This window comes from Gasterosteus aculeatus, chromosome 16 (genome assembly GCF_964276395.1).
Source record: "Gasterosteus aculeatus chromosome 16, fGasAcu3.hap1.1, whole genome shotgun sequence".
NCBI classification, from domain to species: Eukaryota; Metazoa; Chordata; class Actinopteri; order Perciformes; family Gasterosteidae; genus Gasterosteus; species Gasterosteus aculeatus.
This window is the reverse complement of record NC_135704.1, coordinates 9,110,408-9,136,634: the sequence shown is the minus strand read 5'-3', so window position 1 is coordinate 9,136,634 and position 26,227 is coordinate 9,110,408. Positions and strand designations below refer to the sequence as shown.

The 26,227-nt window shown below is 44.6% G+C and overlaps 3 protein-coding genes across 6 annotated transcripts; all 3 read right to left on the bottom strand.

Annotated features, from left to right (window-relative positions):
- Positions 1-1,287: 1,287 nt before the first annotated feature.
- On the bottom strand, positions 1,288-7,102 carry LOC120834054 (atypical chemokine receptor 3-like). Of its 2 annotated transcripts, none has more exons than XM_040201799.2 (2): positions 6,683-7,102; positions 1,288-4,038 (listed from the first exon to the last, which is right to left on the bottom strand). In XM_040201799.2, the coding sequence occupies exon 2, from the start codon at positions 3,967-3,969 to the stop codon at positions 2,833-2,835; it is 1,137 nt and encodes a 378-aa protein (XP_040057733.2). In that variant the 5' UTR covers positions 3,970-4,038; positions 6,683-7,102; the 3' UTR covers positions 1,288-2,832. The 2 variants fall into 2 exon arrangements, with proteins under 2 accessions (XP_040057733.2, XP_077946494.1); XM_078090368.1 differs by lacking the exon at positions 6,683-7,102 and adding an exon at positions 5,683-5,958.
- Positions 7,103-20,025: 12,923 nt separating this feature from the next.
- Positions 20,026-21,497, bottom strand: LOC120833493 (ribosyldihydronicotinamide dehydrogenase [quinone]). Of its 2 annotated transcripts, none has more exons than XM_078090367.1 (6): positions 21,317-21,497; positions 21,041-21,205; positions 20,828-20,958; positions 20,645-20,758; positions 20,464-20,565; positions 20,026-20,382 (listed from the first exon to the last, which is right to left on the bottom strand). In XM_078090367.1, the coding sequence occupies exons 1-6, from the start codon at positions 21,318-21,320 to the stop codon at positions 20,083-20,085; spliced, it is 816 nt and encodes a 271-aa protein (XP_077946493.1). In that variant the 5' UTR covers positions 21,321-21,497; the 3' UTR covers positions 20,026-20,082. The 2 variants fall into 2 exon arrangements, with proteins under 2 accessions (XP_077946493.1, XP_077946492.1); XM_078090366.1 differs by having other exon boundaries at positions 21,041-21,208; positions 21,317-21,493.
- Positions 21,498-23,325: 1,828 nt separating this feature from the next.
- Positions 23,326-24,904, bottom strand: LOC144388755 (ribosyldihydronicotinamide dehydrogenase [quinone]-like). Of its 2 annotated transcripts, none has more exons than XM_078090364.1 (6): positions 24,787-24,904; positions 24,344-24,511; positions 24,131-24,261; positions 23,948-24,061; positions 23,763-23,864; positions 23,326-23,681 (listed from the first exon to the last, which is right to left on the bottom strand). In XM_078090364.1, exons 1-6 carry the CDS (start codon positions 24,788-24,790, stop codon positions 23,382-23,384), a joined length of 819 nt encoding a protein of 272 aa, XP_077946490.1. In that variant the 5' UTR covers positions 24,791-24,904; the 3' UTR covers positions 23,326-23,381. The 2 variants fall into 2 exon arrangements, with proteins under 2 accessions (XP_077946490.1, XP_077946491.1); XM_078090365.1 differs by having other exon boundaries at positions 24,344-24,508; positions 24,787-24,863.
- Positions 24,905-26,227: the final 1,323 nt, after the last annotated feature.

Here is a 26,227-nt window from a genome sequence, read left to right as displayed (position 1 = left end):
GTAGGTCCTGTGAGGGGACAATCATTCAAATGAGAAGGGAGAGGAAGCGACCGGTTGTGAAGGAGATGACCACCTCACACAAGGAGTGCTGAGAGATCAAGGCCTTCTCACAGGGGAGAAGGGAAGTATCGTCAGCAGATCAATCACTTGGTTTGACCCTTTGTGAACTTGGTTTGACCAGAGTACCCCGGAACACCCCTGGCCAGGCCGCACCAGCGGTTCAGCAGAGCTGCCCTGTCTCAACAATGCTAACCTTCAACACATCCTATTAGCAAGACTTCCTCAACAGCACCACAGATGGTGACGTGCGCAGATACCGAAATAGGAGGCGAAAGGGCAGGAAATATGTAGGTAAGAGGTTAAAGACCAAGAAGTTTGTGTGATGAGGCAAATAAACAAGGAAACATGGATAAATGTCACAACCTGTGTAATTGTTGACATTTTCATTAGGAGGAGGACACACACAGTTGTTCTTCAGTGGGAAAGGGTTACATCTATTTCCTCAGGATAGGGAGGAACGCTGGAATGAGCCGCATCTGCACTTCTCAGGCGGAAATGATAATGACAGTATCAGGGAGATCTCCTAGGGAGATATGGTGGTGTGGTCCTTGAGCACCATAGAAGGAAGGGGAAGACGCTGAAGGACTAACCAATTGAAGATGGCTGCAGAGATGGATGTGGAGCGCCGTCACTTGTCCTGAGGATGACAGTGGTGCGGATCAGACGGGATATCGGGTCAAGAGCTGGCGTTCGAGGGAAAACACTGATGAGTTGATGTATTGCACCCGTATCCCTCTGCATGGGGGCATATTGGCACCTTGGCATTTATTTTCTCACAAAATATACTAAATTATGGTCAAAATGAAAGATGCCAAACTCAATTAAGTTGGTAAAAAGAAAGGCCCATACTGTGGCTTTAAGTTGGTCGGCGTAACAATCTGCTTTTGCAGTGTGAAAGTTGGTAAGACGATAACTGAAAAACATAAAATATTCTGTCAAACTGAACTGAACCTTAACTTAAATGGAGTACAGATGATACATCACACGGCAGCTGGAATAAATCACACACAGTGGTGCAGGTTTCAGCCGGATGAGGTTGTTTGTTTGATTTGTATAATTTTAGTGCCATGTATGGTAGATGTAATGAAAACCAGTCAGTTAAGTTTTCACAACCAATGTCAATGGAGCGTTTCAGTTAAAACACGTTGTTTTGGGGAATATCAAGGCAGGGTCATTAAGTAAGCTTAATTATACAAGAGCCAAAGAAACTGAGACACGGAGGCAAAACATTTTCTGAGTATTTAATATTTAACAAAACACATGTTACACATTACAATACCAAAGGAATGCCTCCGTTCTTGTCGACACATGTTTGTGTCCCCACTCTTTTCTTACTGCAACATGAAATCAAAGCAAACATGTGCAACCATTAACGTGACACAATGAGCTCTATGTCAGCGCATCAAAAGGATGTGTTGCTTCCTACAACAGACAGTGAGCCAGCTGTACAACTCAATATTTATGACACATAAATAGTTATTCTGGGAGTCAAGCGGAGGCACGCCAACACACATATACAAACTCTAAAATAAAAATATATTTTTTTGGTTGTTTGGTCCCTAATAAACACTTGGTTGTTATACATCACAGCTGCTGCTTGTAAAAAAAAAAGTAGTTTGGATTTTCTTTAATGTTGTTTGGTCATAAATATTTTAGCCATCGGCAGCCTGCGCGCTGACACGGCGGGATTAATCCCACGTGGGCACATGAACATCCTTTAGACCATTAGCACTGAAATAAAATATAGCTCCCATAAAATACTTATATCTAATACTGACACAGGACCTACATCTATCTGATCTTTGAGCTCAGCAGTCCGGTTGAAGCATCCAGACTGTGTAAATACTAAGAACCAAAAGAAGATCATTTGCCGTGCGCGTCACATGCAAGCGCAACACCTCAGCTTTGCACCTTCGCAAAATAGGAAAATCTAGATTCTTGCAGAGAGATTAACGATGAGAGGGTTGATGCATTGCCACTCTGATGAAAAATGAAACAAAAGAATATGTCGACTAGGCGAGATGATTCCACATTTTTTAATTCTTAATACTGAGCAGCGAGCTGTAGCTTCATATTTAGTGAACAGACACCTAAATGTCCTACAAGTCAAACTGATCCTCAACTAGTCAATGGGACTAGTTGAAGTGAAATTGATTTATTCTTTTTGTGTTTGAAGAATTGAACTGATCTGACACGAGGTCAATAACAGAGACAGCAGGACTCGAACACTGAGCCAGTCAGTTTCTTGGATTAAATGGTGAAGCAGCATTGTAGGAAGTTGAGAACTGCTCAGTGTGTGATGTCTATGATTTACATAAGGAAGGAAAATACATGTAAAATGTACAGTATATAAATACAAAATGATGTAAAAAAGAAAAGATTAACAATATTACAATATTGTTGATACTATCGATATTCAATGCCAGTCACATTATACACACCGCAGACACACACACACACACACACACACACAAACAGTACAATCCTACATCAACAGTACAAGCAATGATTTTACATATATATATATACAGCCACTGCATCGGCTTTACAAATGAGTGACGATGAGTGAAATATATGGAATCAGCTGTTATAATAAAACTGCTTTGTAAGTGCTTTTTAAATCGATCAATCCACCTTGACATCAGCCTTCACGCCCTTCCTGCGAGATGCACATTTCTCTACAAAGGGAGCCGTCTTTGGACAGATTCTGATTGGAACAAATCATTTCGTAACAGCAACTATATTACACATGTTTTAGGTTCCACAACCGCCTCAGACCTGTGGAGGGTTCTCTACAGCTACCGCGGAGTACTCGGCCTCAGACATGTTGGAAGTGTCGATGAGGCGAGCCAAACCCGTCCGCGTGGAGTATTTAAAGATGAAGGCCTTCATGAGGTCATAGCGGTAGTTTCGGTTGATGAAGTTGTAGAGGATGGGGTTGAAGCAGCAGTGGAGCAAGGACAAGCACTGGGTGAGGTGCAAGGCCACGTAGATCACGTTCTCCAGCCCACAGGTCAGAGGCACCAGGCCTAACTGAGACAGGGAGTCAACCAGGAGGATGCCATGGTAGGGCCCCCAGCAGCCCAGGAACACCACGATGTAGGCCAGGATCACCCTGCGGCTCACGCCACGCTCTTGGTCCACGGGGGAGGACGCCGACGAAGAAGAGGAGCGAGTGAAAGCTCTGGCCAGCATGGCGTAGAAGACCGCGATGACCGGGAAGGGGAGAACAAAGCCCAGCAGGATGAAGCTCAGCTGCACGCCCACCATCCACTCCCTGGGGTTCCCCTCCGGGTACACGGGCCGGCACAGCATGGCCTCCCCGTGTGTTGACTTCACAGTGCGCAGGAAGTAGGTGTCCGGCAGGGAGGCGATCAGAGCCAGCAGCCACACGCCTACGCACACGGCGCCGCGGATCAGCTTCCTGCGCGGGCCTCTCTCGTGGTCGCCGTGCTTGGTCACGCTCACGTAGCGGTCCACGCTCATGCAGGCCAGGAAGAAGATGCTGCCGAAGAGGTTGACGGAGAACAGCAGGTGGGTGAGTTTGCACGCCACCTCGCCGAAGGGCCAGTGGCCGTGCTGGGCCAGCGAGCTCACCCAAACGGGCAGGGTGGCGCACACGCAGAGGTCCGCGACGGCGAGGTGGGAAATGTACACGTGCGTCTCGTGGCGAGGGGCGGAGTCCCTTTGGGCGCGAACGTTTACCCAGAGGACCAGAGCGTTGGCGGCGAGGCCGATGATGAAGATGAAGCTGTAGAGGACACACATGGAGTAGAGCAGGGCGTTGCGGTTGAAGGCCGTGGCACACACCGTCGTATCCACGCTCGATATGTTGCTAAAGGCTTCGGAGAGGTTGAGGTCATCAAGCGACGCCCACAGGTCCTCCAGCTCACTGGTGCTCAGACTCATTTTTCAGCAGTAGGAGAGGACCGACGGCCGCAGGGAGGTAGTTCACACCACTTCCTACCGGGATGGAAGCTGAAAAAACAGAGACACCACCAAAGTCATTATTTCTGGCAGCATTCTGTATTTATTTACCTGAATATCAAGTAAATGCAACCTTCTGTTTTCATATTTAAGAAGCAATTTTCAGTTCATAAAGCAGGGCTTGTTTTACGGCGTGGACTCAGAGAGCACGAGCTAATAAAACAGAAGGACGTTTGCGGTGTGCCACCGGATCCTGAACAATCTTAATGCGGTTAACTTGTTAAAACACGGCGTTCATCAGTTAATGCTCTCTTTCTGCAGCCGTGTCAAAAACATATTACTTGTCCGTGATTGATGCGCTGTCAGGGGGGTAGTACAATAAATGTTTGCCTTAGCTCCACTAGATTAGACATGAGGAAGTGGGTTCGAGAAATCCAAACAGGGTTTATTTCCGGAGCGTTCCGGGCATTCCGAGATAAAGCCGCCGGTCGGGGTGAGAAACCCGATGCCATGTTTTCCTTTAACATGCTTGTTATAGTAAGAAAAAAAAAATCAGATACTTCTCTTTCTGCTCTAGAAGGAGACGGCGAGAGAGGACCTGTCACCACCCAGATGATCAAAGAGAAGGCTGCATATGACCTGGAATACGTCACTTTACAACACCTGAGTCTTTTAACTTAAAAGGCCGAGCACGCGATTTAAAACACAGGACACGTTAAATCTATGTGTAAAGCGACTGAAGCGATGTGCGAGTTCCCAGAGGAGGTGGTCGCGAACAGATTGGTCGGGTAATAACCTGGTGTGATTAGGCTGAGCCCAAAGGACCCGCTGAAACCCAACCTTCTTCTTTTCCTGTGATGTCTTTCTTAGCTCCCCTAACTGGCAGCTTGCCACAGTGTGAAAGATCAGAGGTGAAAGGTAATAGATTAAAACCAGAACACGAGGGGCTTAACCCCGCTGTTGCCCCCGTACGGCTTGTACGCCCACGCGGTGAAATGTGTGCAGAAATCAGCGTGAGTCTTGACGCCTGCAAAACGGTCCGTCCGAGGTTAAAAGGAGGGTCACCGACCACTGGGCCACGCAGCATGCCGGAAAACTGTGAAATGTGACCGCTTCACACATCTGTCTTTTGCTGTACAGACTATAATTGACACAAAGGCGCAGAGGATGATGACAGAGAAAGGCAATGAAAACGCATACTAGCACACATGGAACTTATTATGACGTGCAGCTGTCAAGTGTGTGTTATGTCTGCTTTTGTTGTCTGTTATCGATTAACTTTTGCTTTTTCATCTTAAGCTGCTTTATGCCTCTACTCCGTTGCCTTTCAGGGGAAATAAGGTTTTTCAACCACAACGTGTTATTTGACAAGTACATTTACCTGCTGTTTTGCAGGTTAACCATGTTACAAAAATCCAATTATGTTGTCAAATATGCTGAAAGGCCATATTGAAGTATTGTACATGCAAAGTGGTTCAAATTAGCTCCACGTGCTGCAACATCAACATTATAAATTGAGTTGGACCGCTTTCAGGAAATCATCGTCATCGTCACAATTTGTGATTTTTGCTTCATAGTGTTGCTGTAGATATTTAATTCATTGGGTCAACCCCAAAAAGACTTACCCATCAGTTTTTGTATCTATTCAAATCAAGCTGGAATCTAAATCTATGTGATGGAAAATGTCGTACTTACCCACTGTTTCATTGGCAAATTAATCCAATACCTAAATAAGTATATTCCTCGGCGCGGATTAGTAACCGATCCCTCTTTTGATAGAGCAGTTTCAAGGATTGTCCCACTCTTGGTTCTATTTCCAATGAGTTTGAGACCCCTTGCAAGTGGCTTTCGTTCTAATAGAAGGATTCTCTATCCCGAGATAATCCCTCACAATGGCCTCTGTCTAATTCCGTTATATTATATGGAAAATACCTGGAGGTGCCAGGTAGCCCCACAGGCTTCAACCTAATTAACCCCTTAACACCCACAACCGTCAGATAACGGCACATGTAGCCCCCCCCCCCTCTCCCTCTCTCCCACCTCCCTCTTCTCTTTTCAGCTCGCGCGCCTCCAGTTACAAATGAGCCGAAAACGTCTTTTGTTACCCAATACACATGTTATAAAAGCCATCCAAGGCGATGTTCATGTGCTAATGCTGCGGACATGAATGGCGCAGGTGCAGCGTGTTTGTCAGAAGTTTCTCCGCGCTTTTAGTTGCACAGGATCAAAATCGTAAAGCCTTTTAACGACGACGGCACTTTTCTCGTAGATTGCCAGTGAAAAGAGTGAGTGTCCCCGCGCGTCGCCGTGCACAGCCGGTTCATCCAGCCAGAGATCCCAGACGGCCGCAGCGTGGCTCAACACACAATCATACGTCATTGTTGCCATTGTTGATTTGTATCAGGCTGGAAACAAACATGTCTTATCGGATGTCCGCTCAGTATACAGTAGCCTCGCTGCGCGGATGCACGCTGGGAAGATGTGGAGAACCATAAAGATAAGTCACTTAAACGGGATAAATGATGGTGTTTTACCATAGTAGTTGCCTGCTTTGAATTCAATAATAAAAAATAGAGCATGCGCTAAATCCCAGTTGTAGTTGTAGTTGAATTATATGAACGCAGGTATCGAGCATCTCGCGTTTTGCTTTTAAGTCCTACAAACCAGAACCAATGAGCTCATATAGGCAGCTTACCTGTTTTTATTCCCGATCCCTCGCTGAGATCTTCTCTTCAGAAGAACAGATGTTGTTGTTTTTTTATGTTTGTGCGCGTGCAGCTGTGGCGCTCAGGGGGAAACTTCACGTCCACTGCGGGTGTCTCGCGTGCGATACGCTCCGCGTCCTTAAGCGGTTCTGAGTCTGTTCCTTGTTCTGCACTTGCTGAAACTCCGATGAGAAACGCCTCCCAGCTGCTCCCAACGCCGCGCGCATTGACGCGGCATCACCCGAGGCGGCCTGCAGGCAGCCAGCAGTGCGGGTAGTTTCGGCCGAAGAAGGAAATAAAAACGTGGAATTTCCTGTTTACAACTCTGCATGAATGAAAAGTAATACTTTTTTTTTTTGCATTGCTGAACATTATGTGTGCTTTTCTTTTATTCATGTCTATAATGTGGCATGCAGTAGGACAACAGCAACAGTGGTCTATTAGTATGACGTTTATCATGACACGTATACCAACACATATACATTCACAATAAAATATATATGTGAATATATATTTTTTGCCACAATATTTAATCTGGAATTCAGAGGTCTAAAAATATTATTATTTGTTTACTTTTTGAAAATTAGAATAATTTACTGCAATGCAATAATGTGATATGGCAGGTGCAAACCACCTGTTTGGATGTTACTTTGTGACGGTGATTATTTTTGTCGAGATGAAGTGATTGATCTGTACGGGCTAATAATACATAATAAATGATGATACATCAAAATTGTTTTATTCATTCATGAAACACCTAACTGCATATTTCCTTATTCCAATTTTTATATTACATGCAGAACTATATGTCATATCATTTATATAAACCTTTGAACAACAATATATGGGGTTAAATAATACATACAATGCACAGTACACATTAATCACATCAAACCACATTACAACGGCACCTCCTTGTGCTCTGCCCCAGTTAAATATGAAACCAGAGTCAGTAAACCACATCTGATATCTGCTTCCACCCAAAACCACCAAACAGGTTAAACCCAACACCAAGCCCTACCGACCTAACTGAAAATAACGAGCTGCACCAACTGTTATAATGCGGTGTTTAATCACAAACACGAGGACACTCTTCAGGTCTCACCTCACTGGGTTGTAAACTTTAATACATTCTCACGTCGCGTGTACGGTCCATCGTGCTCGGTCTGGTTACAAGGCAGTGTTTCACAATAACAGTCCGTGTGACTCACGGAACTAAACAATAGTTCCTACTTATAGTTCCTATTGTTACATCCTTTCTCTTTTCAGAGTTAGAGCTGTTATCTCAACATTTGACTGTGACCAACAAGCACGATTATAATACTGACACTGACTATTGCTAAATCATAAACAATTCAATATGCTCATCTATAAAACCTTCTCTCAGCAACTGCTGAACATAGCTTATAACTAACTAAAAACACAGCATCACCAATTTCACAGCGAGATAACACTCAACCATTCGCTACAAACATGAAATGTGCAAATGATCACAACAATATCAAATAAACCATAACTTTTGCGCTTGTACACTTTTCACGTGTCAGGTGCATGTAAACATCAGCATTCATCTGCATGATACCACACAGTCCTTATATCGACGTGGCTGCACCACAGTACGCCCGGCTCTGGTCGTGACAGGGGTGTCTCCGCCACCAGTGTCTCTGGGTGTATGTTCTGCTGCGACACCGTGGGGGACAGGAACAGACTCTGCAGGTTCCTGTCTCACAGCCTGTGGCTGACTGGGAATACTGATCTCCATATCGAGAGGGTCACTAAAGGTCACACCAGGTGCACGCCTGAGGTGTCTGCGATTTCTCCTAATGACACTTCCAGATTGCAACTGAACCTCATAGGACCTCCCATCAACTGGCTTCAGCACCCTGCCTAGTCTCCAGACAGCGTTGGGTGGGAGTGGCTGTATCCTCACACAGTCACCCGTGGCAAGTGTGTCCAAGTCTCTAGCTGATCTGTTGTAATATGTACCCTGACGTTGCTGCCTGTTCTTCAGCTTCTGGCTGACCTGAACGACTTCTGGCCTGAGCAGCGTTGCTTTCGTTGGCAGCAGTGTTTTGGTACGGCGACTGAGTAGTCGCTGTGCTGGGCTACTATCCAGGCCCTGTGACGGTGTGTTGCGGTGGTCCAGAATTGCAAGATAAGGATCCTGTCCAGCTGCTTTGGCTTTCATGAGAAGTCTCTTTGCCGTCTTGACAGCTGATTCTGCTTTGCCATTGCTCTGTGGGTAGCCAGGTGACGAGGTCACATGCTGAAATCCCCACAGTTCGCAGAATTTTTGGAAGTCCTGGGACGCGTATTGTGGGCCGTTGTCTGACATCACTGAATCCGGAATGCCTTGGCGGGCAAAATGAGCTTTCAGTTTCTTTATCACTGTGGTGGATTTGGTATCTATCAGGTAGTCTATTTCCCAAAAGTTCGACCAATAATCCACAGTGATGAGATAGTTCTTGTTGTCAAACACAAACAGATCTGTGCCCACCTTCGCCCATGGCCTGCTTGGAACCTCATGTGACATCAATGTTTCTTTTTGCTGTTTATTGTCCATTGACCTGCAGATATCACACTTGGCTATATACGTCTTAATCTGGTCGTTCATGCCCAGCCAGTAGACACACTCTCTAGCTCTACGTAGGCATCCTTCAACACCCAGATGCGATGAGTGTAATCGACCAGTGATGTCTGATCTCAGCTTGTCAGGAATTACGGCACGCTCACCCCTGAAGACTATTCCATCTTGGTGGCTTAATTCTCCTTGTAATGAGAAGTAAGGCCTGATTTCACTCGGTACTTGTGATTTGTCCTTGGGCCATCTCTGGCTCATTGTTTTAATGAGAAGCTGCAATGTGGTGTCTTTTTCTGTGGCAGACCTTATGTCATGTAGTCTGTCTGAGGAGATCGGTAAGTGTTGCACCATGTTGACAGTCTCCAGCTCAGCTTCCACCGGTGTACTCTCAGGAAGATAGGCTCTGCTGAGAGTGTCGGCCAGTAACATGTCTCTTCCAGGCACATAAATGACATCCAAGTCATATTTTTGTATGCGCAGCATCATGCTCTGCAGCCTTTTGGGTGCACTCAGCAGGGGTTTGCGTACAATGGTTTCTAACGGCTTATGATCACTCTGTACAGTGACTTTGCGGCCATATGTGTATTGGTGGAATTTCTCCATGCTGAAAACCACTGCTAAAAACTCCTTTTCTATTTGGGCATAGCGCCCCTCAGTTTGTGTAAGTGCCCTGCTTGCGAAAGCGACTGGCTTCCCCATCTGCATCAGTGCTGCGCCCAAACCTGTGTCTGAAGCATCACACTGTACTGTCAGCTCCTCCTCAGGGTTGTAATATCTCAATACTGGAGCATTCGCAATTGTCTCTTTCAGGTTGAGGAATGCCTCCTCATGTTCTGTTGTCCATGTCCACTCACTGTCCTTGTGTGTCAGGTCTCTCAATACCTTGCATTGGTCTGAGAGGTGTGGGCAAAACTTGGTGAGGTAATTAACCATACCTATCAGCCTCTGCACTGCTTTTACATCCGTCGGTGCTGGCATCTGCCCGATAGCACGCACTTTTTCAGGATCCGCTTTGAGTCCATCTGTCGTCAAGCGGTGTCCAATGTATGTGGTCTCCTTCTGTCGCAGTCTGAATTTTTCTGCATTCAATTTGATGTTCTTTTCCCTGCATCTGTCGAGAAACTGTTTCAGTTTTTCATCGTGATCCCGTTCCGCTTCCTCTTGTGTCTCCCCCTGTCCTGTGATCAGGATGTCATCCGCTATAATGTACAGACCAGGTACATTATCCAGCGCTTGTGTCAGCTTTCTCTGGAATATTTCAGGGGCCGGACTTATCCCCATCGGCATCCTCCGCCATCTGTACCTTCCAAATGGAGTGGCAAACGTTGTCAAATAGCTGGACTCCTCCTCCAGCTGTACATGCCAGAATCCACTCTTGACATCACACACTGTGAACACTTTAGCTTTCGACAAATCTGGTAAGATGTCCTCGATGGTTGGAAGTGGGAAGTGACTGCGTTTTAGTGCTTTGTTCAAGGGTTTGGGATCAATACAGACCCTTGGCTTGCCATTCTGTTTCTGTACTACCACCATAGCACTGATCCAGTCTGTGCTGCATTCTACAGGAGTGATTATCCCTCTGTGTTGCAGGTCTCTAAGCTCTTCCTTCAGTGGTTTCATCAGGGCCACTGGAACCCGTCTCTTTGGCAGCTGCACCGGCTTCACTGTGCTGTCCACCTCCATCTTGTATTTTCCTCCAAGGCAGCCATCTCCAGTGAACACGTCAGCATACCTTGTTTTGATTTGTTCCATCGTCCACCCTGTTGTCGGTTTTCCTGTTGTGATTATACTGTCCATTGCCATGATATTCTCATGGTGCACTTTAATCAGTTTCATCGCCTCACTGGCTTTCCGACCCAGCAGAGGCACTGCACCGTCTGTGTTCACCACTTGGAACTCCAAGCGATATAGTTTGTGATTTCTTGGATTCCTTATTTTAATCTTACATTTCCCCATTGGCTTCAGCTTGCTTTTGTTGTACATAACTAGTACACTTTTAGTGTGTTCCAGCTCGGTGTCTGGATTCAGCAGGTTAATGGGGATGATGTTGCAACTAGCACCACAGTCTATTTGGAATTTGACCATGTCTTTGCCTAGTAGCATACCAGCATAGAGAAGCTGACTGTCCTCTTTAACAGTTTTATCTTTCACATCCTGTTCTCTCTCTGGGTCTTCATCTTTGCCCAAGTCCGTCTCCACTGCATCCACTATCTCAGTGTCTGTCACAGTGATACATGTTATATCAACATATTCATCACTCACATATTCTGTTGCTATTGTACTCACATTTTTCTTCCTCCTTTGGTCTGGTTTCGCTTTACATTTGGCTGCAAAGTGGTTCTCTCTGCCACACTTTGCACACTTCTTTCCGAACGCCGGACATTTCTGTTTGGTCCTTTCGTGTGTTCTTCCGCAGAATTTACACTCCACTGTGTTGTTGCCTTTCCACTGGTACTGTGCCCCTTGCACAGCATGCACCTCTTCAACCATCGGCCCGGTGATGGTTTTAACGTTCTCCTTGGAGAGCTCTGCTGCTCTGCACAGTTGTAAACATGTGTCCAGTGTCAAGTTTTTCTCCCGCAGCAGCCTTTCTCTCATGATCGTGTTGTTACCACCACACACAATCCTATCACGAATGAGCGAGTCTCTCAAAGTCCCAAAGTTGCATGTTTTGGCCAGCAGTCTCAGTTCTGTGACATAACTGTCTATATTTTCACTGGCGCCCTGATTTCTCGTGAAGAAACAATAGCGTTCGACGATCTCGTTCACACTGGGGTTGCAATGATCATCAAACTTTGTGACGATGTCCTCTATCCTCCATGCATCCCTAGCTGTGTCGCCCATCAGGGTATCCAAAAGTTCTCTGCCACTCTCGCCGACAAGATAGCTGAACAGTTTTACCTTCTGTTTATCATCAGCTTCAGCCATTGTTAGATCCAGATACAGGACAAACTCATCCCTCCAATTCTTCCATGTTTTAGAGAGGTTGCTGGAGCCCAAACACAACGTCTGTGGCGGCTTAAGTCCCTCCATGGAATCACACGGCAGTCGCGCGCTAGCGGCTCAACCTAGCAGCAGTTGACACTCTTCAGACCGGAGTAAACCAGTACGTACTCAGACCGAGTCCTCTCCCGCTGCCACCATGTTATAATGCGGTGTTTAATCACAAACACGAGGACACTCTTCAGGTCTCACCTCACTGGGTTGTAAACTTTAATACATTCTCACGTCGCGTGTACGGTCCATCGTGCTCGGTCTGGTTACAAGGCAGTGTTTCACAATAACAGTCCGTGTGACTCACGGAACTAAACAATAGTTCCTACTTATAGTTCCTATTGTTACACCAACAACTATACTCATGATTGAGGCTATATGTTAATCTAATAAAAGGCTCTAGTATTTAGAATAACTTTGACTAAATTAAGGATACAGTTTTTCACTTCTTTTCATGATGCCTGTTTTGAAACTTCAACAACTGCATCATCTGCTGGAGCCTTTTTGTTTCTTTGTCGTTGGGGCCATATTCAGTCTGGATTCAGGCACATCCTCTGGAAGCAGCACAAAGCCTTGTGGGAGGAGGCTCCTGTGTTTACTGAGAACCGCTGAAAGCTCACCTGCAACTCTGGTGGCCTCACAGCTGCTGCGGGGCAATTAACCCCAAGTTCAATACAAAGACAGAATCACAAAAGGAGGCACTGTGGAATTTGTGAAAACACACACATGTGTTATGTTGGATTTGTGGTGCAACATTCTTTGATGGAGCTCATGAGTGAAAGTAATTGTTTTTTTAATATCAACGCCCATTGATCGAGGAACAGACTTAACCAGGTACAATACGCCTCGCATGTTTTCTCAGGAAAAAGATATTGTTGACTCGCACAGATCGGCCCACGGAAGTTTATTATGACTGCGTGTCCTGTATTCAGGGATGAAATGTAGCCAGCAGGTTATACTGTGACCTCATTAAAGACCAGAGTTTAAAGTCAGTTTCAATGAGGCTTTAAAGAGAGCTCCCACTACGCACGCAGACCCATTGTCCTCCATATCAGGAGCATCGGGGGGGATTTGTAAGCCTCTCTGATAAGCATCCGTAACTCTGCAGACCGCTGCCAACCTCTGTTCTGCAGACCTCATTCACAGGGAAGCCGGACTGGGAACAGCAGGGGTGTGTGTGTGTGTGTGTGTGTGTGTGTGTTTTGTTGTAGAAAAGGTCATCCAGCCACCAAATAATCTTTGCTAGCATTAGAAGCGTTTTTATCATGGTTGCACATAAAAAGCTAACATTTAACAATGGAAACATCAAACATTGTTTGAACTCTAAACCTCTTCACCCTTTGAATGTGTTTGAATTCATTATTAAATGGCATGCTACATAATTCATTTTGTTTATCGTTCTTATTGGTTAGATGCTTTGGTGTTACAGCTGGTTCGTTTATCATCACTCTGGTTTCCAAAAGCAACAGACAGATCCAAGCAGCAGACAAAGTTAAAGTGTAAGATAGATATTTTCCTCAGATGCTAGAAAATAAAAGGGCTAAAATGCAAAAAGGCTTCAATATAAAGGGTCAATATACATTTGACAGCGTGTTTCCCAGAAAAAAACTATGAATGTAGGTTCAATCATATATTCATTTCTGTATTTCTACTACTTGTACCCAAGCTATACATGGGAATCCCACAGCGTTGCTCCACATGTGTTCCTGCTCTAAACAACAACCAGTTTTATTTGTCCGCTATTCAAACACAAGGGTGGGTCCTTCATTTTTCTGGAAAGTGCATTCAAACCCTATGGCCCCTCTCAAACCATTCCCGAGGGATTTTAGACACAGCCAAGTTTGTCGTGTAGATTTCCACACTCAGGACGAACACACGATCTAGAGATAAAGAGATGGAAAAAGGGAGGCGATGGCGTAAACTAAGAGAGGGTGTTGGGGCTCTAAAAGCAAAGTTGAGGAAAAGAAAGTTTGAGGGTTATTCCTAATGACTGCCGTTTCCATTGTAGTCTAGTCCTGTGTCACAGTGGGGGGTCTGATAGACACAATCTATTTTGGTGCAAATCTCCATTCAGAGGGTCCTTCGCAAACCACATCTTTACCATCTTTATTGTTGCCCTCCCTCCCACTCTGAGGCTCCCTCTTGCATTTCTCTACTCCTGCACATTCCTCCTCATCCTCTGCTTCCAACCTCGCTCGTCTTGATCGGTTATTCATTTACGAAGATCTTTCAGGCGGATGAGGGCTTGTGTAAGTGAAGCTGAAAGCAGGGATCACAAGAAGAGGAATGAGCTTGCGATGGAGTGTGTGAACACCAGGAAGTAAAATCAATTCAAAAGGACAAAAGATTGGCTGCTATTTCTTCCGTCGGGCTTTGTCTTGGGAGTTTTGAGTCAGTGTTTTGTCACTGGGGATTTTCTGCGGGTTTTTGATGAGGTGATGTTTTGTTTCTCTCAGGGAAATGTTCGTGCAGGTGCACGTTTGACAGAAAGAGCAAGTCCCTGTCGGGGGAAATGCAGAAACCCGGGCATTCCTCACTTTGAAAGAGCATCCCTCACACTGCCCCCCCAATCTCAGGGAAACCTGAGAGCTCCCCAAATATCAAACATGGAAAAAAGTCAGGGTGTACCAATGATCGTTGTGTCAAACGGGAATGTTAAATATACAATGTGTTAAAGCAGCTATTTTAAGCCACTTGGGGACAGCAGGAAGAAAGTGTATTGACCGCCAGCTTTTAAAATGATATGGTGAAATATAATGAAGAAAATGTAAGCTCAATGTGAGAGTAAAAGCAAAAAAAGTATAAAAAATATAGGGGGTTTTGAAATGTGATAAATGTCCATCCACTGGCTGCATTGTGTGAACTCATCTGCAGCGTTTGAGCAGAAGTTGCCAGTATGGTAATACGCATGTTAACAGAGCAGAAGCAAAGGTTGGAACCGGCAATAAAACAAGACACATTGGTTGTCCAACCCATCTGTAGGAAAAGGTGGAAGGATTCACCTGTTGGTGATCTTGAATATTTTGTGGCAATATTTCCATCGGGCCTAAGGAATGGGACTAACCGACAGGTCCCCCAAAAAGACTGAAAAGAATCTTGCTTTTTATATTTTTCCCTCCCTTTCTTTGCATTTTTCTTTTCTCGTTGTCTTCACTGAATCTGTGCATAAATGTACGTTTAGCTGTTGACCGCGGCCGTCTGTGACTCACACAGCCCATTAACCTTGTCTACCATCTCTGCACGCAGCAGCAGATCACACATGCGGGTTTCGCTTCCCCCGCGCCTCACGGGTTTCTGCTCGGCCCCACCCATTGTGCACCGCGGCACACAAACACACGCCCTGCGCATTGACACGAGCCAGCCGACGGCTCATTGGGATCATGTAGAATGGCCAAAAGATAAAGTCTTTTCGAAGAAAACGTCTTGCTCCCGGCGACAGTGAGGGTCCGCTATGGATTACTGACAGGATCTGTCCACAGGTTGCGCAGGGAGGTGTCCGTCTCACCGTGCCCACCCTGGGGGCTCCCGTCCCGTAATCCTATCCTGACAATGCTGACGTATGCTTCATAACACGCGCCTTTCCATGCTACTGAGCTCACAGATAAGCTGGCTAACTTTCACCCCTATTGTCCTGTCACGCTGAATAAAAAATGGACCATCAGCACATATGGAATGTGTTTGGAGAAGCCTACAGCGACCGGCTTCATTACCTCCAGGCGTCGCCTTGCTGGCCCATTGCACGGCCCCCGGAAAGGAGTTCATGGTTTGACTTGAGTTTGAAACTTTGCGTTGATGGTAAACAAGCCGGTTGAACGTAGACAAAGTGACGTTCCAAGTTTTAAGAGAAACTAAACACCGCAGGCTTTATTGGATATAAACACGACTCCACAGCACTCAACGAGGATGGTGGAATAAATATTGTCGATAAAAGGCAGAATGAACCCCGTCTCGCATTAACGGAAAAAGATAACGGCGATACACTGTAAAGATATTCTTTTAGAAATGACCCTATGGCATAAAAGTATCAAAAGCATCATGGCAACATGTGATGGAAAACTACCTCAGGCCATTTTTCTAACCCTCGGTCCCGGGTGGCCCCCCATCCACGCTCTCCCCATTGCATACACAAACACGAATGTGGCAATTGAGGGATATTACGGCCGGGATGTGGCAACCCAGGCAGCATCTGGACTTCAGCCATGTGTGCCTAGAGCTCCTAGTCAGCGGCAATCGCATTCCCATTCATCTATTCTCTCCTCAGAGTCTCATCCGTAGGCCTGAGCTTCAGCTTCGTCTATTTCTCAGAGACAAAAACACAAGAGGCCATTTGTAGTCTTACATTGTTCATACCGATGCGCGACACTGGGTGAAATATCCATGGGGGACGGACGCATGAAACAAAAGCCCAAAAGAAGATTGGATCATGAGATAGAAGCGGGAGAGGAGTCGACATGGGAGCAGGGGGATCAAACAGGAGTGAGGGCACAGGATGTGCTGTGATCCCTACGTGTCTGTTTCTCTCACCTCTCACCGGGCTGTGGAGATAGCAGAGATCTGCTTCTCATTAAAATATAGAGAAAAAAAGAGGCATTTAGAGAGGAGGATAATGGCTGACTTCGGGCTTAACCCTGTCTCTCCCCAAACCACCAGGAGACTTCCCCGAAGCTCCCAGCCGCGTTGAAGCCTCGTAAATACAAAACAGCTTTGCTCGCTCACGTCATATGCCGGCACCAGGCACTCCATACATCAGAGGCTGAACGGAGGCCAGAGGCCTGATGTCCGTTCATTCATCAAACCACGGTGGCAGGCCTTCCGTGTGAGGGTTTCAAAGTTGCACTGCACAGACCTGTGCGTGTCAGGGTTTGTCAACAGAACATTTAAAAACAACAAGCGTCGGCCAAAGTGCTTTGTGATTGAAACGCTGGAATGAGAAGAAAAAGAAGAAGAAAAAAACACTTGAAGAGGAGATTTTGAGTGAATTAGAATATACAAAATATGCTCAACAACCTGCGTTTTTTAACTTGTCGTGTGGAATGATGAGCAGTGATTTGCTGAAAGATCAATAATATCACAGTTTACAATACATCTTAAGTTGAATGTTCAAATCCCTAATGAGCGAAAGCTCTGTGAAGCCCCATTGTGATAAACGTTTCCTGTGCATTTTAACTCTGGTGAGAGGAGAGGACCAACACAAAAGAAGGATGGAGATGTGAAGGAAAAGACCAAGGCATGAAAGACACATCCGGCAGAAGTTCATGAAAAAAAAGGAAGGAGGCAGTGATTGTTATTATTTTTTCCCCAGTGTTTTTCCATCCTTTTGTACAGAGAGCTCCTCGGCTCTATTTGTGGTGGTGTTCCTCCACAGCTGTTTGAGTGCACCGTTTTTTATCATTTTTATCTAACCAGCTGTTTAGGCTGAGATCACAAACATCGGACCGTGAGAGATTAATCTTTGATACCCACACACACACATTTTGAAATATGGATGCAGGTAGTTTACATTCTGAAATTTATGAGAAAATAAATTGTACTTATTGCCAGAAGGTTTCAGCAAGTTATGTTGTGTGGACTTTCAGGTAAGTTACTACCTGGAATAAAACCATTTAATAAATGTTTGACGAACGGTAATGTAAAAAAGTGTTTTATTGGTCCATCAGGCTAGAATGTTTCTCCTTAACGAAGCAGTAGGAACTTATTCACAAAGCATACACTGCAAGAATAACTCTGTTTAAAAACCTACTCTGATTGGTGTCGTTTGGGGGATGATTGTGCTCAGATGTCAGAGTGAATTCCTCCGTTTCGTAATGATGGAGAACATACAATGGACACTCTGTGATAAGTAAAAAGGGTAAAGGTGAAGCACAAGGGGAAACGCAAGTATAGTTCTTCATTAAAAAGAAAAACGCCTGCTGCAACGTTAACATGCCTAACTCACTTTGCTCATGCACATGCACACATGGATTCACTCTCTCACGCACACTCACACAGGCAGAGTTTGACAGGCTGTATGTTTAGCTGAGTTTTAATTGATTGGATTTTAATGTAGCCTCTGAAAGAGTGAGTTGATTGTTGACATGAATAATTTGCCTCATTTCTCAGTTTTGCTTGATTTCTCCTTCATTTTGCCGTCACTCTCTGCCTCTCGCTCTCTGTCACACACACACACACACACACACACACACACACACACACTCACTCTCTCTTAGCTGTCTATTCCTGGTCATAGTGGTCAATGGCGAGCCTGTTAACACCATGACATCTGGTGCTAACACAGAGACCCTTTAATGGCCGGTATCAAAACACCCAAAAGTCAACGACAGCAATCAGTCACATCTGTTTCAGCACCGTCAATATCAGTTCTAAGGGATCTTTTTTTTTTTTGTATCATTTTTTGATTTGGATTGGAACTTCATTACAGTCCATTGAAGGAAAGTATTTAGAGAAAAAACGTTTGGCTGTTTTTTGCCAAGAGTTATATGAGTCAATGAATAAAACTGTACAGTGTTTTGAATATCTGATTGTGTGCAGCTTCTCCAGTGAGTCTGCTCTCTATCTGGTAAGGGGAAAAAAACGGTGCCCACTTCCTCCCATTGAACCAGACCAAAATGGGCTTCTCTGCAGGCAGGGTGGGAGAACTGGGATGGACAATGGAAAAGCCAGATGGACAGGAGGAGTGCTCGGCTCAAAAGGCTGAGCAGAATGTTGAAAACTGGATAACTCGGGATCACATCAGTTTTGGTTTCTTTTTTTTGACAGACAAGGGGAAAATCTCCAAACGTTTCAGCTTTCGAGGACGGGTGATTATGAAACTGGAGCCAACTGAACACAAACATAGTGACCTTTTAAAACATGCACATTGGTCGAGTTTCTACATGTCACAGTCTGTGCCCTGGACGTCAGAGTGCAAGGCCATTTCCTTAAGTGTGCTCCCCGTCCCGTCCCCACCCAACCCCGAGCTCATTTCCTCCATACCCAAACAAAAGCTACTTCTCTGGGAAAAGTGCTCAGCCACTTATGTTGCTGTAGAGCACAAACCTGCTTGCAAGCAGACTGTCGTCAGCATGTCTGTACATAAAAGGTACACAGCAGACAGAACACTTGAGTCTACCAGAAGGCACGTGAGACGACAGATTTATTCAAAATAAGACTTACAGAACAAAAGTAAACGCAACTTAGCCCACCCAAACATTCAATTCAAACTTTCCACAAAAATCAGCAAGACATTGAGCTTTGATGCACATGGAGAACCAGTCGAGCAGTGTTCATCACTACCCTCTAGTTTGAAGTTTCCCCAGTCAGGAAAAACGTGTTTAAGGTTTCAGACAGACGTCAGCTGGAAACTCTTCCATCAACGCTGTTGTAAAAGGGGGGGAGGGAGACTGTCTCTTACCCCTCAAAATTGCATGTCCTGTAGGGGTAAGAACCACGATACGAGTCTACAGACAAATGTGGGTTAAAATAAAGTTTCAAACAAAAAATTGGAAAGTGCTTAACAGGAACTAATTGTTATACGGTTAAGAGCTAAAAATAGCTTTTTAGAAAGTAAAGGGTGGTCTTGCAAGAGATCAGAGATCATGGCCAATTAATTGCCCAAACGTTACTGGTTGCCAAAAATGAATTCTACTACATCACTAATGGAGCCAAAATCCTGAGTGGAAAATCAATGTGCAAGACAGAAAACCTGGCACTATCACATTTCTTCACAGTCACTTTAAAGCCATGTCTGTATTGCTCATGCAAATAAAAAAACTCATGTAATACAATAGTTTAGCCTTTATTTCAGTTATTCAATAAAATACAGCAGCCCTCATGTCATCACACTCCAGCTTTCATCTGGCTGTTGGGTGGCAGAGCTTTTCCCAGGTGGATCCCAACAGTCAGACCGTACTCCTTGCTGGCATTCTTCTCCTGGAACTCCGGCTTCAGCTGGAAACCCTTCTCCCCGTCAAAGCAGTCCAAGGGAGTGAAGGAAAGTGGCTTCTCTGACAGGACGCCCTGCAGTCGTGTACGCCATCCCTCCAACAAGGTGCCGCGTGCCTCAGAGGGAAGACAAGAGGGAGCCCAGAAGATCTGAGGAGCCAGAACCTGGAAGCCACAGTAGTGCAGGATGCCATTCTGGAAGGGGAGAAGAGTCAAGTTAAACAGCTTAACACTTAATCATGTAGGCTCAGTTGAAGGAATATTCTGATGCAGTACCTGTAGTGGCCACAGTGTCACATTCATGTCTCCATTAACACCATCTGCACTAAACATGGACTCATGAGACCCAGTGGTGAAGGACAGCATGGCTTTCTTGTCCTGTGCAGAAGGAAACAAAATTAGAAGAACTATATTGGCTTAAACCTAGCAAGGAAAGTCCTTTGAGTGGAGCAGTCACCTTGAAGATCCCCTGGCTGTATCTCCTCTCTTCAGAGTAGGCGTAGCCCAGAGTGAGCACCCGGTCCATCCATCCCTTCATGATTGCAGGAACAGTGAACCAGTACATGGGGAACTGAGGAGTAGGCTGGGTGTTAGTATGGAGCATGGAGAGGCTTCACGAGCACACTAGTGACCAATATACCTGAAAGATGATGAGGTCAGCCTCAGTGAGTTTGCGTTGTTCCTCAGTGATGTCTGCACACAGCTTTCCTTCCTCCCATGCCAGCTTGGTCTCCTCAGCATAATGGAAGTGAGCAGCATTCGTCACGTCTCCTGCACAGACAAAGCATTTCATTCAATTCTGAGATGCAATGAAAATGCCAAACCTTTTGATGCCAGGGAGTAACTGATGTACCAGTGATGTCCTCAGCAGTAGCAGTGGCTTTAAACTTCATGGCGTACAGGTCGGATACTTCCACCGTGCAGCCCTGAGCTGCTAAAACTTCCTTAGCAGCGTCTTTGGCAGCAGAGTTGAAGGATGCAGAGCTCTGGTGGGCATACACGATCAACACCTTCTTTGCTGCTAAACCAAGAAGTAGATCGGAAAATAACATTAAAAAAGTACAAATGTAACATTGCTCAGTGTATGACAATCACAATGAAATCCTTAACAAACATAATTTAAACTCACCCATTCCGAATACAACTGTCCACTGCTGAGCTTCACAGATAGTTGGTGTGTTGAAGGAGAGAGCAGATCAGTGTGAAGCAACAGTCAATATGCTGTTTTATACACCACAGGACTTACTTACACATGCTGTCAATCAGCAATCAAGGACGTCATCTAATCACCAGGCGCCTCTCGCAGAAAACCAGACAATAATACTCGTAGACATACATATTCAATAAACAACGTGTTTATTCCCACTTCATCCTACCCAGGAAGAGACTTTGAGCAGAGCTTCTTCAATGTCTATTTATTTCTGTGTTGCCACCGAAACCTTGTGAATCTTTCAGAGCGTCCATGTCTTTGTGTGTGTGCACAAAATGTTTTCACCACATTCTGAAATGTTAAGAGTTCATGTCATTTTGTACCTGGGGCCTCAATCACTTTTTTAATGTCACTTCTCTAGTTGTTACTGAGCGTCCAGCTGCTTTCTCTCTGTTTTGACTGAAAGGGATCATGTGTTTGTTTTCATGTTGTCATGCATTGAGCAACATGATCCCTTACTTAGCTGTCACAACATTGAATCAAGTATTTATTCATTTATAGTTTTAAAATCCCTGCTACATGTGTCAGGTTTTTTGTGTTGACTCATGAAGGTTTGACAGAAGAACCGTAGCCTACTTTTAGGAGCTTCTTTGCACAAAACCACAAATATACATCTCTGGGCTCCACAGGGACTAAGACAAAGGTCCATCCACATAGAGGCATTTAGCCTCTTTGTAACTATGATGAATGCTGGAAAATCATTTGAATGTAGCCTCCAGTGCAATAATATAGCCACATACTAGAAAGTACAGTTAGTCTCTTTTATATATATGGCAAAACTTTAACAGCATGCTGATATTTATTCTACATTATTTTACAGTAAATTGCACCTGAGAATACACAAATACAACTAACATGAAAATAAAGATCTGATTGTTTGAAGACTGTGACAATCAATATAGTCTCCATATATTTTAATCTGTAAAGCCTACCTAGAAGACCTCGACCTCTCTTATAGAGACAGTGGTTGAATCTGATTGGATAAAAGCTTTTTAAAACAACCTGATCTGGAAGCCGCTGTGCAGAGCTGAAACAGGAAGACAGGAGCTGTGCAAAGATAAATTAAGCTAATGGTAAATACATGTAGCGTATTTATAAAAACAATGAAATGATTAAATAGAAACAGCTTTGTCATTCTCCGTATGCCAGCGGAGAAACCTTAGCTGGTGCGGACTGCTCACCACTGAACTTCTGTGCATGGCAGAAATGGCCGTGGCCCACTTGCCTTTGCCCAATGGAAAATCAAACCAAACCAGTGTTTGACTAAGAAATCAGACAACTCTCGTAACATGAGCAAGGTTTCTAGTTTCTTTTCATTGCAAAAGTAATGTGCTTTTCATTTCAACATTAAGGTAGTTAGAATTGGTCATGCTGCGAAATAAATGCAAATGGAGCTGGAAGTGGATCAAAGGCTTTACTGAACCAAGTTTGTAAACTTGTGGCATGTTGCCAGCAGGTCAGTTTGTCCAGTGCTGCATATACACTTTTAGTGGAACACCACAAGTCTCACCATTTGACAGCGGACCATGGAAAGTGTAGCCTGTAAGAGCACATTAGAATTAGACATGAGTAACAATCTACCAAGAGGTGGCAAAGGAACGTAAAACAAGCTGCCATTATAGTAACAAGACCATTGGATAGAATGCCACCATAAGGTACTTGGCACCAAAATAAGCACAAGTGAAAACCCTGGATATTCAAATACCAAAATTGGGGATTAAAAAGTCTACTGCATTTCTCTATGTCACCACGTCAAACCAGCCTAACATATATCTTAGTAAAAGTTGTCTGGCTGGTTCCCATTTAAAAAAAAGAAAAAAAAAAAAAGTCCTTGCTCATTTGGCTTTAACTTTTATGAACTATAAACCCAGCCGCTTATTTAGTCACACTTTAAACCCATAGAATAGAAGACTCCACAATAGACGTCATGAATAGTTTAGCCTTTATTTTAGTTATTTAATAAAATACAGCAGCCTCCAGGTTGTCACACTCCAGCTTTCATCTGGCTGTTGGGTGGCAGAGCTTTTCCCAGATGGATCCCAACAGTCAGACCGTACTCCTTGCTGGCATTCTTCTCCTGGAACTCCGGCTTCAGCTGGAAACCCTTCTCCCCGTCAAAGCAGTCCAAGGGAGTGAAGGAAAGTGGCTTCTCTGACAGGACGCCCTGCAGTCGTGTACGCCATCCCTCCAACAAGGTGCCGCGTGCCTCAGAGGGAAGACGAGAGGGAGCCCAGAAGATCTGAGGGGCCAGAACCTGGAAGCCACAGTAGTGCAGGATGCCATTCTGGAAGGGGAGAAGAGTCAAGTTAAACAGCTTAACCCTTAATCATGTAGGCTCAGTTGAAGGAATATTCTGATGCAGTACCTGTAGTGGCCACAGTGTCACATTCATGTCTCCATTAACACCATCTGCACTAAACATGGACTCATGAGACCCAGTGGTGAAGGACAGCATGGCTTTCTTGTCCTGTGCAGAAAGAAACAAAATCAGAAGAACGAACTATATTGGCTTAAACCTAGCAAGGCAAGTCCTTTGAGTGGGGCAGTCACCTTGAAGATCCCCTGGCTGTATCTCCTCTCTTCAGAGTAGGCGTAGCCCAGTGTGAGCACCCGGTCCATCCAGCCCTTCATGATTGCAGGAACAGTGAACCAGTACATGGGGAACTGAGGAGTAGGCTGGGTGTTAGTATGGAGCATGGAGAGGCTTCATGAGCACACTAGTCACCAATATACCTGAAAGATGATGAGGTCAGCCTCAGTGAGTTTGCGTTGTTCCTCAGTGATGTCTGCACACAGCTTTCCTTCCTCCCATGCCAGCTTGGTCTCCTCAGCATAACGGAAGTGAGCAGCATTCTTCACGTCTCCTGCACAGACAAAGCAATTCAATGAATTCTGAAATTCTTTGAAAATGCCAAACCTTTTGATGCCAGGGAGTAACTGATGTACCAGTGATGTCCTCAGCAGTAGCAGTGGCTTTAAACTTCATGGCGTACAGGTCAGATACTTCCACCGTGCAGCCCTGAGCTGCTAAAACTTCCTTAGCAGCGTCTTTGGCAGCAGAGTTGAAGGATGCAGAGCTCTGGTGGGCATACACGATCAACACCTTCTTTGCTGCTAAACCAAGAAGTAGATTGGAATGAACAGACAAAAAAATATAATGTTTTAACATGTAAAATGCACTACACAATGCCTAGTATTACTCAGTAAATGACAAACACAATAAATACCTACACAAACAACACCTTCTTTGCTGCTAAACCAAGAAGTAGAGATTGGGAATGAACACACTAAAACTAATGCAAGATGTAAAGTGCAGTCTGCAATGCCTAGTGTATGACAGGCACAATGAAATCCTAACAGACACAGCAAACAAATCATTCATAACTCACCCATTCTGAAACCAGACGTCAACTGCTGCGCTTCACAGATAGTTGGTGTGTTGAAGGAGAGAGCAGATCAGTGTGGAGCAACAGTCAATATGCTGTTTTATACACAACAAGACACATGCTGTCAATCACCAATCAAGGTTATTAACCAATCACCTGGCGTCTCTCAGAGCTCCATTAATATACCAACATAGCTTTTACTGCGTGGACAACATTTTTAATTGGGGAGTTGAACTTATGTATTACGAAAGGCCAATAAAATGTAGGTGTAGGTGTATCAGTGAAATCTGTTACATGTTTAGTTAGTTTTAAAAACAAGAAAAACAAACAAGAATACTCTTAGACCTTAGATCTTTTATTTCAAGTTAAGTTGTTTCATTCTTTCCAGAACGAGTCTTCTTATGTGTGTCTTTTACACAGTAACCGTGTGGATATTTGAGAGCACGCATGACTTTCTCGGTTTGTCTGTCTACAACATGTTTTTAAATTGTGTGCCAGTGCTGATGTCTCAGAACCACATGGAGCAGATGCGGCTCAGTCATCCTCTCAGTCTACGGTTTGTGGTTCCCAGCTCGGTTATCCTCAACATTACTTTTCTCTAAAGAAAAATTTGCCTGTGGTCAAGCCCACTCACAAATGTGTCCCTGTAAAAGCATACATTGGAGACTTGAGCCCTGCCCACATCTGGGGCAAAAATCAGTTCTGGGATTCAGCCACTTTGAGGATGAGCGATTAATGGACAGCAGTTGTACATGCGTGCGAGCATGCAATATGAGTGACACACATAAACACCTTCTGTCAACTAACCTTTTTTTTCCCAATGTCTCATTTTCTTGGCATATTGAGAAATAAGTTGTTGGATTGCTAAGTGTTCGCAATGTCAATATGTGCATTTTTCCATTATACAATTTTGAAGTCATCTAGTTTAAATAGAGAAGCCATATTTTATCTCCCATCACCCATCTATTTGTGTGGTAATTATTTTAAATCTGGCGGCTTTCTCGCAGTTGTGATGGGGAAGGATCAAGTGTTTGGCCAGAAGGTTTGTTTTCATGTGATTTATTGAGCTACGTGATCTTAGATCGTATTTGTCACAACATAGCCTGATGTAGTAACATTTCTGCGACACGTGTCAGTATTTAGTGTGTGCTAGAACTATAGCCCACCTTTAGAAGCTCCTTTACACAAACATGCATATCTCAGTACATCGGGACGCAAAAAAAGTTTTTCACATAGAGGCTTTTAGTTAAATGCTGAAAAATATTTGAAAATGTGGCCTGCAGTGCCATCATTTGGCCAGTGTGAGAAAATACAGCCATTTGATCCTTTGCATGTGGCATAACCTTAAACAGAATGCTTATATCTACTGCACATTAGGACATATGCAGATGTAACTGAAGTAAAAGAATTCATTGTTTATTGCAACACTAACAAGGACAAGCGG

What these genes read in the sequence shown, in the direction of transcription:
- LOC120833493 (XM_078090366.1), bottom strand. An exon ending in TACTGCTGAGGACATCACTG is followed by an intron (nt 20,959 to 21,040) that starts GTACATCAGTTA and finishes TTGTCTGTGCAG; the next exon opens with GAGACGTGACGAATGCTGCT. An exon ending in CTGACCTCATCATCTTTCAG is followed by an intron (nt 20,759 to 20,827) that starts GTATATTGGTCA and finishes CCTACTCCTCAG; the next exon opens with TTCCCCATGTACTGGTTCAC.
- LOC120834054 (XM_040201799.2), bottom strand. Translation starts at nt 3,969, where the DNA reads ATGAGTCTGAGCACCAGTGAGCTGGAGGACCTGTGGGCGTCGCTTGAT.
- LOC144388755 (XM_078090364.1), bottom strand. An exon ending in TACTGCTGAGGACATCACTG is followed by an intron (nt 24,262 to 24,343) that starts GTACATCAGTTA and finishes TTGTCTGTGCAG; the next exon opens with GAGACGTGAAGAATGCTGCT. An exon ending in ACAGCCAGGGGATCTTCAAG is followed by an intron (nt 23,865 to 23,947) that starts GTGACTGCCCCA and finishes CTTTCTGCACAG; the next exon opens with GACAAGAAAGCCATGCTGTC.